Here is a 17,717-nt window from a genome sequence, read left to right on the forward strand (position 1 = left end):
CCATCGGCCTGCCAGATAGTGAAGCGTAATTCATCACTCCAGAGAACGTGTTTCCACGGCTCCAGAGTCCAATGGCGGTGAGCTTTACACCACTCCAGTCGACACTTGGCATTGCGCATGGTGATCTTAGGCTTGTGTGAGGCTGCTCAGCCATGGAAACCCATTTCATGAAGCTCCCAACAAACAGTTAATGTGCTGTCGTTGCTTCCAGAGGCAGTTTGAAACTCTGTAGTGAGTGTTGCAACCTAGGACAGACGATTTATACGCGCTGTGCGCTTCAACAGTCGGTGGTCCTGTCTGCGAGCTTGTGTGGCCTACCACTTCGCGGGGGAGCCGTTGCTGCTCCTAGACGTTTCCACTTCACAATAACAGCATTTACAGTTGACCAGGGCAGCTCTAGCAGGGCAGAAATTTGACAAATGTACTTGTTGGAAAGGTGCCATCCTATGACGGTACCACATTGAAAGTTACTGAGCACTTCAGTACAGGCCATTCTACTGCCAATGGTTGTCTATGGATATTGCATGGCTGTGTGCTCGATTTTATACACCTGTCAGTGACGGGTGTGGCTGAAATACCCGAATCCACTCATTTGATGGTGTGTCCACATCCTTTTGTATATATAGTGCAATTGTATGTTTGGGGTACAGAGATGAGGTAGTCATTTAAAAATCGTGTTAAACAATACTATTGCTCAGAGAGTGAGTCCATGCAGCTTATTATGTGACTTTTTATGTGACTGTTTACTCCTGAACTTATTTAGGCCATAACAAAAGAGTTGAATACTTATTGACTCAAGACATTTCAGCTTTTCCTTTTTCATTCATTTGTAAGCATTTCTAAAAACATAATTCCACTTTGACGTTATAGGGTATTGTGTGTAGGTTAGTGACACAAAATCTAAATGTAATCCATTTTAAATTGAGGCTGTAACACAACAAAATGTGGAAAAAGTCTAGGGGTGTGAATACTTTCTGAAGGCACGGTAGTTGTATTTATTGGTGCAGTTTTTTTGACCAGTATTTTACTTTTGGTTTCTTTCCAAACTTGACGTTGCACTTTCAGTCCATAAATTCTGTCAGCGTTTCAGGGTTGCACAACATGTTTTAGTGCTGAAGGGTATACTACAAAGCAGGTTCAATGAGTTAGCCAGCTAACTTGCCTAAATATTCAGAAGTAACTTGTCATTTTTTGTGAAGATAAACTTGAAATGGGCAAGGTCTAATTGACTCAACGACCAAAAATGTATATCTAAGTATAACTTTCTTCATGACCCAGAAAAAATAAATAGTTATTTCTGGTTGTTTATCAAAGGTACCTGGCTAACTCATTTATGCTGCTTCGTAGTATACCCGTCAGGTAAACAGTTCAGTGGTTTCCTTTGTTGAACAACTAGGAGTGCTAACCCTCATCTTTAGCTTGTGATTGGCCACAGCAACCAAAGTAAGGCCTAAATTCAAGTTAAACAATCCTTGAAAAATCACTTACAACTCCGTTTGTAGAGTTTTCAAAAAAAGGGCTGTCATAGGGTCATTTTGGCACTTTATTCCTGAAATTACATTTAATATTTACTATGGTAGCTGGTTTGGAGATGCAAACAAGATAGACATGAAATCTGAATGAATCACTGTGATAACCAGATTCTGCCTTATAAGATTACATGATATGGAAAGCTAAGATCGCCAATCTCTCCATTCATTTTTTTGTTGTAATTGTGCAACTTGTTGAGACAAGCAGTGAAGTGCAAACCTTTATCATCCCCCATTGTTTTCCAATGCCTAGGCCTGACTTAGATTGGCACTAGTATGAGAATATGAGGTAGGCCTCATTCAAAATGCCGCTAGTGTGAAAATATGACCAACACCGGACTGAAATTTGCTCTAGGGAGGAGAATATGACCAAGTTGAACAGGGAGGTGTATCACTGCTTAAGTTGTTACCCACTGCTTTTCACTAGTTACCATTTTGCTTTTCATATTTATATTCACACATTTTGTGAAGTGGTACTGTATTTCCCATGTCAGCCTAATTGTCCAGATTTGTCCCATGTCAGCCTAATTGTCCAGATTAGTCCCATGTCAGCCTAATTGTCCAGATTTGTCCCATGTCAGCCTAATTGTCCAGATTAGTCCCATGTCAGCCTAATTGTCCAGATTAGTCCCATGTTAGCCTAATTGTCCAGATTTGTCCCATGTCAGCCTAATTGTCCAGATTTGTCCCATGTCAGCCTAATTGTCCAGATTTGTCCCATGTCAGCCTAATTGTCCAGATTTGTCCCATGTCAGCCTAATTGTCCAGATTAGTCCCATGTCAGCCTAATTGTCCAGATTAGTCCCATGTCAGCCTAATTGTCCAGATTTGTCCCATGTCAGCCTAATTGTCCAGATTTGTCCCATGTCAGCCTAATTGTCCAGATTTGTCCCATGTCAGCCTAATTGTCCAGATTTGTCCCATGTCAGCCTAATTGTCCAGATTTGTCCCATGTCAGCCTAATTGTCCAGATTAGTCCCATGTCAGCCTAATTGTCCAGATTAGTCCCATTTGTCCCCATGTCAGCCTAATTGTCCAGATTTGTCCCATGTCAGCCTAATTGTCCAGATTTGTCCCATGTCAGCCTAATTGTCCAGATTTGTCCCATGTCAGCCTAATTGTCCAGATTTGTCCCATGTCAGCCTAATTGTCCAGATTTGTCCCATGTCAGCCTAATTGTCCAGATTTGTCCCATGTCAGCCTAATTGTCCAGATTTGTCCCATGTCAGCTTAATTGTCCAGATTTGTCCCATGTCAGCCTAATTGTCCAGATTTGTCCCATGTCAGCCTAATTTGCTTAATTGGCTCATGTCAGCCTAATTGGTCTAATTGGCCCATGTCAGCCTAATTGGTCTAATTGGCCCATGTCAGCCTAATTGGTCTAATTGGCCCATGTCAGCCTAATTGGTCTAATTGGCCCATGTCAGCCTAATTGGTCTAATTGGCCCATGTCGGCCTAATTGGTCTAATTGACCCATGTCAACCTAATTGGTCTAATTGGCCCATGTCAGCCTAATTGGTCTAATTGACCCATGTCAGCCTAATTGGTCTAATTGGCCCATGTCAGCCTAATTGGTCTAATTGACCCATGTCAGCCTAATTGAGCCGAGGTATCACATTTCTTGTGCCCTTAAAGTTGTTACTTGTGAATTAGATGCTTTGCTTCCATTAGTTGTCATTTCTAAATTGGATCTTGCTTATGATATCTATGCCAAACAAATTAAATTGATTGATTGAGGACTGAGCGTTATTAGCGATCTAATAGACATAACAAAGTACCTAAACTAAATGACCTTGTTGAATTGTACAGTACCATTTTGATTGCTTTTTCTCAGCAAAGAAATGAGCATGTTGGCATGTTTCATTTGCTACATTTTAATTTACATTTTACTTTGTTTTTACACTTCACGGAGGAGAATTCAAATGATATATTCTGCACGTTGGCTTTGGAAGAAAAAGTTAAAAAGCATTACAAAAGACAAATACTGCATATATTAGAAAATTGACCCCTTTGTGTGATTCTCATGGATGTGTCGGAGGTAGATTTTACTGCTAAAATTTGATTATTTTCTGACAAGAAGATTCAACTGCCTCAATATTAGAACAGCATTGCTGCAACCAGAATGTATTTAATCACATCTTCCTTCATACAGTATTATCATAATCTTGACACCTTCATTTGTCTTGTGTGTGTGTGTCACATGTTTTCCCCTCATTGTCATTAGCGCTTCAGGCTTTTGTGGATGCATAGTGTCAGAATGTCAGTATTGTTGCGGTTGTAGGCTTTACAGTTTACCCGTTAATAGTTCATGTCAAGTGAGCTTGCTTTGGGTGAGTAATTTCATTGGATGTACCCATGACATTATCCTGCATTTTACTTTGCACTTTCCTCACAACATTAAAGCATTGAGCCCTGGGACTTTTTCACCCCCCTCTGAGCGACTGTTATGTGCACTGGACCTGTTTCCCCATGTGTTTGGTCAAACTTGACTTCTTGTTAAAAAAAGAAAGTGTATTTTTTAAAAGCATATGTTTATAGTCTGTATAAAAATCTTTTTTTTTTTTTTTTTTAACTTAATCAGCTAGTATTTTTTGTGAGGCGTCTGATATTGTGACTTTGAAATGCTCCAATTTTGGAAGCCGATATTATAAACTTTGTATTTTTGGATAGATTTCTCACTGCAGAACAGATACAGCTGGTCATGCTCCTGTTGTGCTTCAAGCGTAGCTACAAGTACAATACAAGCAGGGTGAAGTAATCATGTAATTGGGAAGCAATTAGATGTAACAATTTATGCATCAATGAGTGCTGTGAGAAACCACTTTAATGGTTAATATTAAAATATGTACTAAAATGTCATAGACAGGAGTGAGAACAGTCATCTTGTTGTGCATAGAGTCTATAAACAAAACCCACTATTATCATATAATATGCATTTAACTGTGTCATTTGCTATCTATACTTCAGTACTGTGTGAGTAAATTCACCTTGAAGAAATACCACTAGTTATGTGATTTATATCAGTCAGGTATGTGCTCAAATCAGAATTTTAGAATTGACTCCCGTTCAATTCATGAGTTCAAATTTGAATTGAATTGGCCACACCCCACAGGATGTAGAATTAGAGTTTGATTGACAGAAAGTAGAATTAAATTCTGTGCAATTCAAAGAAATTCCACTCAGACATAGAACAGTTTTTCACTGAATCTGACGGGTCACACTTCCAGATACCAAAGAATATACGACTTTTCTCTGGAATCAATGTTCATATTCTATTTTAGTGCATAGAATAGCCAATTATATTTCCACCAACTATTTCATTTGTTTGGCTTATGTTGAAGGCTTTAGGGCCAACACTAATGCATTCTGGGAAATGTAGTATTTTCCCTATATTAACCTAAATTTAAGAGATTAATGAAATATAATATCTTAGAATATTCGCATTCAGGTTTTGTTGTTTTCCTCGATCATTGATTTTAAGAGTTTCTCCTGAAAACCAATATTTTATATGCATGTATATTATTGGTTACAGATGTGAATGTCAGAACCGTTTTGGCTGCCAGAGTGGTTCTGAATCAGAAGCAGTCCGGATTTCTAATCTTTAGCGCTTGATTTGTACTTTTTGTGTGTGGAAATGTTTTCTTTTCCTTTTTTCTGATTACTTTGCATGAGTTTCAAGATGAGCTTTTTTCTTATTTTTAGCTTGGTTTTATTTTGTATGTTCTTTTTTTCTATCAAGCACAATGTCATGCAAAAGATTATATTGGAAGAAAGGTGGAATAGACTTAAATGTGGTTTAATGTTCTGTTACGTTTTCCTTGTATGGTCAATTGTCCATCTTCGATTCGAACAGTGGCAAGGCCTCACACAAACTGAACTGCTATGTCCAAAAGCAACAAAAATACATGTTTTATCAGCCTTTTATTCACATGGAGATGCAATTATCTGGTGTTTGTACTTATACATTTGATCTTCTATGTGTTTATGCGCTAGATGCCCACTGAAGTGTATTCTGTTTGCCGAGTGTATAGATTAACTGTGTTTATTGCTTTTCGGTATAAATGTTTTTGTGCTTTATGTGATATGTCAATAGTGAAAATGTGTGTTACATGCACTGAGAATTAATGTGCTGCAGTTTGCCATTGTTCTTCTGTTCTGTTTTTCTGACTTAGTATCGGATTACCAAATGTTTTCAGACTGATCCAAACTCCGTGTTGCTTAACTGTGTTTTTACAATCAGTTGTCTTTTCTTTAAAAAAAAAAAAATCTGTGTTTATGTAGTAAATCTGACTGATTTGAAAGATCTATTATTACTGCCACAATAAGGGGAAAGATGTTGTTTTAATATGAAATGGACCCTTGCCATCCACACAGGATACTGTAAACCAGGGGTCTTCAACCTTTTCATGCCCAGAGACTAGCTCCCAGACAAATCGGCGACCCAGGGACCCCCATCATATGTTAGCAAAAATAAATGTTTTCACGTCTTGTCTTATCATTAGGTGACTGATAAGAGCAAGAAGTAATCAACAATTTAAAATAAATAGATTTGATAGAAGCTTTCCACCACCCCACATTCTAATTAGAAGAGGAAGTATAAACTCTAATATAGCCTATTAGCTAGAAACCCATTTTCGCTAAGGGCAGCTGGTTAAACAAAGTTTAGTTGTGTTTTGGCAAAAATGTATGTCCAAGTCAAGAAAGCTAACCATATTTTATACTGTAGGTATGTCATTTAAAATCAGTTTATTCTGTTGCTAGTGACGTAAATAAACATTTTCGGTGACCCCCTGCAGTACCTTCACGGACCCCCGGTTGAATAACCCTGCTGTAAACCCATCAACTTCCCCGTGACACCAGACAGGTAATCTGGGCAATATTTAAGTATTACATAGCCAAACATGGCCATCTCAACGTTTTGACATACTAGCCTGGCTGCCTGACTGAATCAGCAGTTGACAGCTTCCCTTAATGTCATGACTGTGACAATGGAGCTGTCCAATGCTGAAACCGACAGATCCAGGCTGTATAGCTGCTAAATAAATAACTGTATTTCCAAGTATTACGTTCATAAATTGTCCCTTTAACTCTTATTTATAGTTCCAGTAATGCACTTATTTTGGAGCACATTGTTATCTGTCCTTCACTAAAAATGTGTTTCTGTCAATGTTGAAATAGTCTTCAAATACTCTAATTTCCCACTGCATCTCAAAAGTTATGTTTTTATTTTGTTAGACTGAGAATTACATAAACTTAAAACTATACACTTGTCTATGAATTGTTTACATTTAGAAAAGGAAAATATTTGAGGAAAATATAAATCGTCTTTATCTTAAGTTTATTTCTCACTGCATAACCTACTGCATTAAGACTGACATGTGACTGACATTTTCAGCTTGATACCTTGAGGTAACTCTTTCTACATGGTACCAAATTTGTAAATATCTCCTTATGATGTAAAAAAAAAAAAGTCTTGATGTGATATTTTTTGCTTTTAGCAAGTATTTAGCTCTGACTAGGTTAGGTTAACCATGTGCAAACACTCTGTGTGACTAAAACCTGCTCACCCAAAGCATCTCCAGTAGGATAAAATGCAGATCTCAATATAATTCTGTAAATGTTTTCATTTATTATAGTGGCAATACATGTAAAAAGGGAAAATCAACCAGACAGATGAAATGGAGATAATCATTGTTTGATCATTCAGAATAGTTACCACAACAACAAAAAAACTAGAAATCCTCTGATATGTGCATTTAATGGGGGATGGCCCACTCTAGTGGTCCCTTTCTCATACAACGGCAGCTAAATTGTAATATAATGTATTTTCTTTTCAGTACTATTACTCAAATGTTGCAAATGTATTTAACTGCAATGTCTGGATACTATACCTACTGTACTCACAGCAACAGGACAGTTATGCTCATCGAATATGCAAATCCTAGCATTCAGCAGAACAGCTTGGCAATCCTGTACTTTTGTTGAGCTGACCCTTTAAAATGAATGGATCAAATCTTGTTCTTTTTAAATTGTGCTTTTATATAAAACGGGAAAAAACAGACCAAAAAATCCATGTGGGCTGTATTAAATGTGTGCTAAATAACTGAAAACGGATGTTAAGCTTCTATTCGAATCATACCTAATGTATTTTTCTTGTGTGAAGGCTTCAGTCTTTGTATCTTTGCATTACTATTTGTAAATGAAATTAGATTAAATAAAATCTAAATAAGCATATTCATGTGACTGACCCCACTGAATGTTGTTGGCCCATGGTTTTATTGTTGTACAATGTCTCCATCTGGTGATCATGAGAGGTAGAATGGCTGTAGAGAGCACAAATATTATGTTCACACACTAAGATGATGATGATGATAATAATAATAATAATATTTGTAGAGCCATTGTACCTGAAGCGGTCACATTCAAATTTTGTCAGCTAAAATATAATAACTACTTATCAACTTTTCAGAAAGATAATGCCATCAATTGGCATTTTTTTTCCACATCTTTGGGAGTTTCCCAGGTGAGTCGCTGGAAAGAACCTTATTCACCTGGTTCCCCTGGCCCCTCTAGTCACATCCTGTATAGACCCAGCAAATGAACATTTCAGCAACAGTTTGGAGGAAAGCAATGCTAACAATAACTATTTTAACTGCTTGGGCCAGTAAATAGTCCACACTATTAGACTACAAAGAATCATTGACCTAATCAAGTCCAGTGAGGTTTCCATAGGACCATATGTTCACCTAATTTAGCTTTTTATTGCATAAGAACAATACAATGCAGGGTCATACACAAAAGGCACCATCAGTAGGAATAACTTCCTATTGAAAAAAATAACAGCTAGAACTGAACACTTGATTTTGTAGTGTTTAATATAAGCTACAATTAATTTCACAGTAGGTATTGTAAGCAAATGTTATTGAAAACACAGTAGTTGGGCCTTCCCACTAGGCCTGCACTTACCCTAGGTGTGTTTAGGTTTAGCTACGTGCGCGGGTCAAGTGTGCGTCCATTGCATCCCATAATGCAATAGGCCGTTGTGAATGATCCAGCAGTCAGCAGCTGGTGGTGAGTTTCCAGAGCGCCGAAGAGGCAGCAGCAGGCGATAAACGTCTCCGAATCAATGTGACATTATACGAACGTTTAAGCGTACATGCATTAGATAAATATGCGGCTCAAGTATCTAGCATATCTCCATAAAGGCCCGTGAGTGTCGACAAGTACCACAGTATTCGTTTTGGAGGATTCCTCCCCCGTCCGCCGGATCGCACCAAACAGGCAATGACAACGGCCTCAGCAACTCCGCAGCAGATGAGAGACCGGCTGCTGCAGGCCATCGATAGTCACAGCAATGTGAGTAGCAAGCAACACGATGTGGCTATCAGGACGAATACTTGCCGTTATATTTATTTAAAAATAATATTCCCAATATCCACTGATAAATTATAGCTAATAATACAAGCTTGTGAGTTGACACCTTGCTTGCTAGCTTAAGTTAGCTACTGACTTATCTACTGTAGGTAGTTAAAACTAGCCAGCTTGCTACGCTAACGTAGCTAACTTCGTTGCTAGCCTGGCCAACAGGGTAATGTTTAGCCAGCTATGTTGAAAACAAGTTAGCTTAACTCTTGATACACTAAATGGATATCAGACAAAATAGCGTCAGCCTAACGTTAGTTAGCTAACTATCTAGCCCACTTGATTTTTCTCCCATTCCTCGTCCGCGTCGAAATACACGTTGTTGCGTAGCTAACAGTACATAGCAAGCTAATAGCTACCAAGTACCCAACTAACGTTAGTTGGTTGGCTAGCTAACTTGTCAAAATGAGTGAGGTCGAACTTGTTTTGGTATTTATTGGCAAGCTTCGTTTCTAATTCCTTCACCGAACTAGTTAACTAACTTTGGCTAGTTAGCCAATGAGCCAGCGAATGAAACCTCTGTTTCAAACAAGTGTTTATCTGTTAAATTCTAGCTAGTTAAAAGTAGTTGGCTAGCTAATCACATGACATGTGTTATCCAATACCTATCTAAACACCTGTAGTGGTTTTGTTGGCCAAGGTTTAGGTAGCTTAGTTAACTTAACTCGTAGAAAGCTACCTGGCTACAATATAAGCTACCTTAGCTGCAATGGCTATACAGTTGACTCCTCATTGCAACCTGCAAACTAGTTGCCTAGCTAAGATTATAAGTAGCATCAGGTTAACATGGCTAGCCTCATGTCATGTAACGTTACCTAGTTGTCAGGCTATCTTATTCAGTGTTTCCTGCTATGGATAAGATAATTTAGGTATAATTTAGCTAGTTATGTGCAACAAGCTACTATATCATGCTTTAAATAATTGTAGGAAAAATAAACGTATTTTCACGACTTCAAGTTGTATCACCAAAATCAATACATCAAAGCACGTTTTGGGCTCATTCAGTAGTTTTTACGTGATTAAGTAGAATCCTGTTGATATTCCTAAAACATCAATTGAAAATGGTACTGTTGCTGCTTCCGGTTGTCATCGATTTTTGATTCATAGTCCACTGTCAAAATATCAATTTTAAATGTCCAAATTCATAACATGCAGAAATAGGTTGTGCTATTTTGAAGATAAAACAAAAAATTTCTCTGTACACATACATGTCATACATGTGTTGAGAACATATTTTGCTAAATTACTACCGTATAAACTACTCACACCAACATTTACCAAGTGGTTTGTACTGTAATCAGTAGTGCGCACAAATCGTTCACATTGATATTGTATATTAATCCACGGATCTTGGAAAATAACCACGGCAACATGTACTATTTGCGCTCTTCTAATGGACAACCCATAATGATCTTGGGTATACTACATATAGCCTACCTGTCGATAGATGTGAACCTGTAGTAGCCATTTATTAGCTCATCTCCTTCTGCCACAATGTTTTTGCCGTGGATAGCCAAAGAAAACCCAACACTTTTTTTTTGACTGCATCATTTTATTGAATCATCACCTCCGGTAGTTCTACAAACCAAAAATATGACTCTGTTTAAAGCAATCGATTTATAGTATCATTGAGAGAGAGAAAATGTGGTTGTCTCACTTAGCTGTCTTTACATTTACCAGACAGCTTTCTTTTAATCTTGATGACTAACTTTTATATTACCAATCTGAGGTAAAAAAAAAATATATATATAAATAAGTGTAATTACACTCCATTTGTGGTGAAAATACAAGCTTGTGTAACACAAACTGTACACATTAGGGAAGTTAGCACATATAAAATAATTTTATGACAAAATAATTCAACATGTAAATTTAGGATGATAAAATATTCTGCCCACTCACCAAGCTATTGCACCTATTTCTCACTCATTATTATGCACTCAAACACAATTTAACCTGGCTCTCTAGACTAGAACTTCCATAGTGTCTGTGCAGCAGCCTGAATGTTCAACATCACTAGTAATTGGCCAGATTGCTTGTTAGCCAGTTGATAACCAGCATAGCGTTTAGCTCTAGCTAGGTAATAGGCCAGCTCGCAAGCCAACTGTTGTTTATTTAGAAGTATCAGCTAGCTAGTAACTGCAGTTGCTTGACACCATCTTTTTAAATGACTTGACTGTTGAGCGATATTGTCAGAAATTCTGTGTTCTGATCACCACTTTTGCTCCTTCCAGCAGATTTGCAATATGGTGGCAGTATTAGAAGTTATCACATATTTGGAGAAGTTCCCTATCACCAAAGAAGCTCTTGAGGTAAGACCCAAAGCTTTAAGTAAAAAAAAAAGTATTGTTCCCAGTGACAATGATTCTGGTGTTCTTAACCATTTTTTATTATTTTTTATTACCAACTTAGGAAACTCGCTTAGGGAAACTGATCAATGATGTGAGGAAGCAGACCAAGGATGAAGACCTTGCCAAGCGTGCCAAGAAGCTTTTGCGGAGCTGGCAGAAATTGATCGAGCCAGGGCAAAATGAGACTCCATCTCGGGGGGCCATGTGTGTCCCGGGCTCTGCAAATGGCAGTGCCCACCCCCTTCGGACTGACATTCCACCCCCTGATGTCTCAATGGCAAGCAAGGGTGTCCCAGAGGTGAAAACCAGAAATGACGTCCACAACACCCACTCGCCAAAAGCAGAGAAGTCGAGCAGCAGAAAGCGTAGAGGGGAGCAAAGGGACAGTGTGCACTTAGTGGCCAAAATCTCCAACTTGTCCTCCTACGAGCAGATGTACAACACCCCACCACCCACAAATGGGATTGCAGGTAGCCCTGAGGCTCCCCCATCACCGGACAGGGCCCGTACAGAGCCCCTAGAGAATGACAAACATAGTAGAATCCCTGTCAATGCTGTCAAGCCTCACCCAAGCTCACCGGGCCTCACCAAACTACCTAGCACTTCTTCTTTACTCAAGACTGCTGTGTTGCAGCAGCAGGCAAGGCTGGACGAAGGAGGCGGTGGACAGTATCAGGCCAAAAGCCCCCACTGTCTCTCATCAAGTCTGCGGAGTCCGCGAACTATGAAGCAAGAGACTATGTCCAAGCGCTCTTCAACATATGCACCAAAAGGGACTATCCCAAGCCCGGCCCGGAGCCCTCGCTTGCTGTCGTCCCAGTCTTTAAAGCCCCCAGCCGAAGTGTCTCATGTGGATGGGCTGCCACCCCCTGCCCATAGGGCCTCACTGCACTGGCCCGGCTCCTCAGAGGTCACCACCCATCCCCCACGCAACGCTGCAACACTGGAACCCCCGCCGGTGTTCCCTCCCACCTCCCAGCCCGCCCCAACCAACTCTGAGTGCTCAGAACTACATAGACCCACCCCCTCCTCCTCTGTAGTGGTGATCAAGGCTGAGGCAGAAGTCGCTGCCTCCAGCTCGGACCGCAAAAAGAGGAAGAAGTACAGGTCCAGGGACTACTCTGTCAACCTGCAGGGGCAGGACACAGAGGACCAAACGAGGCCTGTGCGGTTAAAAGAGCGCAGGCTAACGTTTGACCCTGTGACGGGGCAGATCAAGTCCATGGTACATAAAGAACCCTCTCAGGTGGAAGAACCTCCAAGGCCACCTCCCCCTGAGCCCCAGCAGAGGACTCACCTGCCCCTGCAGCAGCATCCCGCTCCCACCCCCAGCCCCTTCCAACAGACTAACTGGAAAGAGCTGTCCCGAAACGACATCATCCAGTCCTACCTAAACCTTCAGAGCAACGTGCTCACATCCTCGGGGGTCCAGGCCCCCGGCGCACACTTTTTCATGTCAGAATACCTGAAACGGGAGGAGAGCGATGTTAGGGAGGCGAGGCGAGGAGTCCACGTCTTGCAGCTGGACAGCTCGGTAACGGACACACCGGGGGTGAGCCGGGAGGTGACTGACGAGGACCTCCACAGAGTACATATGGAGCACTGGCAAGGGGTAAACGGTTGTTGCGACACCAAGGGCACTTGGTACGACTGGACGGAGTGCATATCTTTGGATCCGCACGGGGATGAGAGCAAACTAAACATCCTGCCATATGTCTGCCTAGACTGAGTAGATGGAGTGTCTCTCTCTGTCACTTGACAGAGGAAGGAAAACTATTTTTTTAGCCACTGAGTTGTGGAAAGCCAGAACTGCAAAACTCCCTCCGTGCCTCCCTCAGAGATAATCGAATGAGGTTTTGGTAAAAAAAAAAAAAAAAAGTTGGTTTGTCAAAGGGCTGCTGTTTCAGTTCTCTTTTCTTTCTAAGATTTAAAAAAAAGTTGCAGAAAAGATGTGCCCCTGTTTGCAGTGCTGCTACTAACAAGGAATTGCAAACTAAGGTTCTAGTTGCGGGTTGGCTGGGGTTTAGGTGTCCAGTCGAGGCACAGTTATGCTCAGAAGGGGTTGAAAGAGTTCATCTAGCACAGGTAAAGCCGAATGTGTCCAGCAAGTGGAATACTGGCACCAATTTGGCAGTTACAAGAAGCTTTATGTGACATATATATAAAAAAATAAATTATAAAATGTCTTATCATGTATGCATCTATTTATTTGACCTTTTCTGTTTTTTTGGGAGGTTTATCGAAACAGATGTACAAAACCTGTAGAGCTTTTCTGTTTGCATCACATAATGTTGACCTGTTCTGCAATGCAAATGAGGCATACCATTGTTTTGCACAGTCTTTTCTTTTTATTGGCCAATGCGCGTTAGCTATCCAACATTCCATACTCCTCACATCTCTCTCCTCGCTCTGTTCTAATGTACCCATGCCATCATACAATTATTACCGGGAGGAAATACTAAAACAAATTTAGCCTGTTTTTGAATGTGTTCAATTCAAAAAGTATTATTATTATTATTTTTTTTTAATCTGTTTACTTTTTCAATTAATTATTTGTTAAATGTACATTTTTGTATTTCCTCCCATATCCCCTAGCAATCCTCACCCAGGCAGAACTGTGAGCAAAAATGTCAAAACCGAGGGCGCTAATGCATTAAAACTGTAAACAATTGTGAGGACAAGAAAATACGGAAGTGTTTGTATGCGCAAACTATACTTGTCACCATTCCTTTAGCTATCATTTTGCCTTATGGAATTTCATCACAAGATTTTTAAAGTTGAACAGCCTTCGTGAATGTACAGAAATGAGACCTTTTGTATTTAGTTATACAGTGGTAGATAACTTTTGTAATTCCATAATTGACACAAAGTTACGTGTAGATAAAAATACAACACACCTGCAAGTTCAAATTTTGTACATAGTTTTGACATCCATGTCAAAATTCCCTCAGATCTTTTAAGCGTTTTTTTTGCAGGAATGTTCTACTCATTGAGAAGCATGCATGATGGTGAATGAACAAGCATAGTTTCTTTTAGCTTTTTTTGTTAACTACATAAACCTAGAGTGCTGTGGTACCATTACACATTCTAAAAACTATTTCCATGTAACAAACATGGTAGTTTCTTTTCCCTTTTCTCATCTTGCATTGCCACTGTTCTCCACATATAACATGACTTTAGATAGGCGAAGATCAGACTGTGTGCCGCTAAATCCATCCCTACCAATGTGCCTTTGAATCTGTATTTGCTCCGCAAAATACTCCTGTCCTTGGAGCTAGGTTTATGTCAGGGACAATTCCAAATTCTATGTCCGATAATGCTGGAATATGCACCATTTTTTTTCCCGAAGCAATGGTCCTTAGTGAACACTGGTCCAGTATGGGTAAATTGCAGACTGCGATATCACTCAAACACAGCTCGCAATAAAGAAATGTTAAAGATGATTGATGTGGATCTGGTCAGTTTTGACTGGGACATCTTTATTTGTTCAGTGTTTAACATCTCTCAATAGTTTGAAAAATAAAGTGACATTCTAAACCCTCTGCTCTGTTTTCTTAATTCTGACAATATAAACCCAACCTGTAGTCAGGTTGGGGTTAACTGTTTGTTGGTATTAATATGGTACGTTCAATGAAGTAAATGCGTATGTTTATGGGTTTATAACTACTTCGTTTTTTTCCCGTTGTGTATTCTGAGTGTCCTCATGGAGCACTTCGGTTGGTTTTAAGCATGGAGTAGAATGGGCAATGACAAGTTCTATGGTTAAACAAATGTATATCATAGCTTTATATATTTTTGAATTAGGTTCTGTAGCTGTCATCATTGTTATGATAAACCGCAATAACTCAACTCCCTTCCTTCTGATAGCATAACCGAGTCTCTACATGCATTTCAGAACACCTCTGTGCTGAATCACTCCAATCAACCCATGACTAAGCTGCTCAGTGCACTTTTACCTCACCCGAGTGGTAGTCAGTGAACTGCTGCTCCTTCTAGAAGACTCCTCTTTAGACTTGTGAATTATCATTACACATCCATGGCGTCACCTCTCTGACAACCAGCTGCACTCCTGTGACTGTCTGGAAACATGTCACTGAGGACCAGGTCAGAGCTCTGTTGCCTGTTGGGTCTTTGGGCCCTCTAAGTTCTCACTTGTGACCCCACTTCTCCTCGTCATTCTCTGGTGGTTGGTGGCTGTTCATATCGGATTCATGAACCTGTTGCTTCCCTACCCCTTGCCTTCAGGCAATGATCAAACGATATACAGTTGAAGTCAAAAGTTTACATACACTTAGGTTGCAGTCATTAAAACTTGTTTTTTCAATCACTCCACAAATCTCTTGTTAACAAACTATAGTTTTGGCAAGTCGGTTAGGATATTACTTTGTGCATGACACAAGTAATTTTTCCATCAATTGTTTACAGACAGATTATTTCACTTATAATTCACTGTATCACAATTCCAGTGGGTCAGAGGTGTACATACACTAAGTTGACTGCCTTTTTTAAACAGCTTCCAGAAAATGATGTCAAGGCTTTAAAAGCTTCTGATAGGCTAATTGACATCATTTGAGTCAATTGGAGGTGTATCTTCAAACTCAGTGCCTCTTTGCTTGACATCATGGGAAAATCAAAAGAAATCAGCCAAGACATCATAAAAAAATGCAGACCTCCACAAGTCTGGTTCATCCTTGGGAGCAATTTCCAAACGCCTGAAGGTACCACGTTCATCTGTACAAACAATAGTACGCAAGTATAAACACCATGGGACCAAGCAGCCGTCATACTGCTCAGGAAGGAGATGCACTTTTTTTCACAAAAGTGAAAATCAATCCCAGAACAACAGCAAAGGACCTTGTGAAAATGCTGGGGGAAACAGGTACAAAAGTATCTATGTCCACAGTAAAACTAGTCCAATATCGACAACCTGAAAGGCCGCTCAGCAAGGAAGAAGCCACTGCTCCAAAACCGCCATAAAAGCCAGACTACGGTTTGCAACTGCACATGGGGACAAAGATCATACTTTTTGGAGAAATGTCCTCTGCTCTGATGAAACAAAAATATAACTGTTTGGCCATAATGACCATCGTAATGTTTGGAGGAAAAAGGGGGAGGCTTGCAAGCCAAAGAACACCATCCCAACCGTAAAGCACGGGGGTGGCAGCATCATGTTGTGGGGGTGCTTTGCTGCAGGAGAGCTGGTGCACTTCACAAAATAGATGGCATCATGAGGTAAGAAAATTATGTGGATAAATTGAAGCAACATCTCAAGACATCAGTCAGGAAGTTAAAGCTTGGTTGCAAATGGGTCTTCCAAATGGACAATGACCCCAAGCATACTTCCAAAGTTCTGGCAAAATGGCTTAAGGACTACAAAGTCAAGGTATTGGAGTGGCCATCACAAAGCCCTGACCTCAATCCTATAGAAAATTTGTGGGAAGAACTGAAAAAACATGTGTGCGAGCAAGGAGGCCTACAAACATGACTCAGTTCCACCAGCTCTGTCAGGAGGAATGGGCCAAAATTCACCCAACTTGTGGGAAGTTTGTGGAAGGCTACCCAAAAGGTTTGACCCAAGTTAGAGGCCCAATTTAAAGGCAATCCTACCAAATACTAATTGAGTGTATGTAAACTTCTGACCCACTGGGAATGTGAAGAAATAAATAAAGGCTGAAATAAATCATTCTATCTACTATTATCCTGACATTCTTAAAATAAAGTGGTGATCCTAACTGACCTAAGGCAGGGAATTTTTACTAGGATTAAATGTCAGGAATTGTGAAAAACTGAGTTTAAATGTATTTGGCTAAGATGTATGTAAAGTTCTGACTTCAACTGTACTTCTGCCAGACACCCACACCACCTGCAAGGATACAGCAGCAGCCAAACTCCCAGCCTGGTCTCATAGACTAACATAGTAACATAGTGAATGTAAATCCGACACACTCAAATTAGCATGATACTGTATGTTAGGTTTGGCATGGTTACATAAGACAGATGGTTACTTAAGGCAAAAACAAAGTATGGTGGTTTGTCGTGCATATAACGCTAATGTCTAGCAGCTGAAAGGTTGCTAGTTTGAATCTCATCAGGGACAAATTTAACATTTTAGCTAATTAGCGACATTTCAACTACTTACTACTTATTAGCTACTTTGCAACCAAAGTTCCCTCTAATTTTTTTCGGCACTGAGCAAATTTCAGGTCTGCTGAGTGCAAACTTGAACTTTGTGAAATTCAAATCAAATCAAATAAAATTGTATTTGTCACATACACATGGTTAGCAGATGTTAATGTGAGTGTAGTGAAATGCTTGTGCTTCTAGTTCTGACTAGAACCAAGATTTGCATAGTTTGTTTGGTTTCAGTATGTTGCATTGAAAGTGGCTAATTTTGCATTGATTCGATCACAATTG

The 17,717-nt window shown here is 39.9% G+C and overlaps 1 protein-coding gene across 2 annotated transcripts; it reads left to right on the forward strand.

The window, feature by feature from the left end:
* Window positions 1-8,516: 8,516 nt before the first annotated feature.
* Window positions 8,517-14,845, forward strand: LOC112244611 (mediator of RNA polymerase II transcription subunit 26). 2 transcript variants are annotated; one of them, XM_024412340.2, is made up of 3 exons: window positions 8,517-8,886; window positions 11,187-11,264; window positions 11,365-14,845. In XM_024412340.2, the coding sequence occupies exons 1-3, from the start codon at window positions 8,815-8,817 to the stop codon at window positions 13,030-13,032; spliced, it is 1,818 nt and encodes a 605-aa protein (XP_024268108.1). In that variant the 5' UTR covers window positions 8,517-8,814; the 3' UTR covers window positions 13,033-14,845. The 2 variants fall into 2 exon arrangements, with proteins under 2 accessions (XP_024268108.1, XP_024268109.1); XM_024412341.2 differs by having other exon boundaries at window positions 11,190-11,264.
* Window positions 14,846-17,717: the final 2,872 nt, after the last annotated feature.

Source organism: Oncorhynchus tshawytscha, linkage group LG28 (genome assembly GCF_018296145.1).
Source record: "Oncorhynchus tshawytscha isolate Ot180627B linkage group LG28, Otsh_v2.0, whole genome shotgun sequence".
NCBI classification, from domain to species: domain Eukaryota; kingdom Metazoa; phylum Chordata; class Actinopteri; order Salmoniformes; family Salmonidae; genus Oncorhynchus; species Oncorhynchus tshawytscha.

What these genes read in the sequence shown, in the direction of transcription:
- LOC112244611 (XM_024412340.2), top strand. Translation starts at nt 8,815, where the DNA reads ATGACAACGGCCTCAGCAACTCCGCAGCAGATGAGAGACCGGCTGCTG. An exon ending in CCATCGATAGTCACAGCAAT is followed by an intron (nt 8,887 to 11,186) that starts GTGAGTAGCAAG and finishes TGCTCCTTCCAG; the next exon opens with CAGATTTGCAATATGGTGGC. An exon ending in TCACCAAAGAAGCTCTTGAG is followed by an intron (nt 11,265 to 11,364) that starts GTAAGACCCAAA and finishes TTACCAACTTAG; the next exon opens with GAAACTCGCTTAGGGAAACT.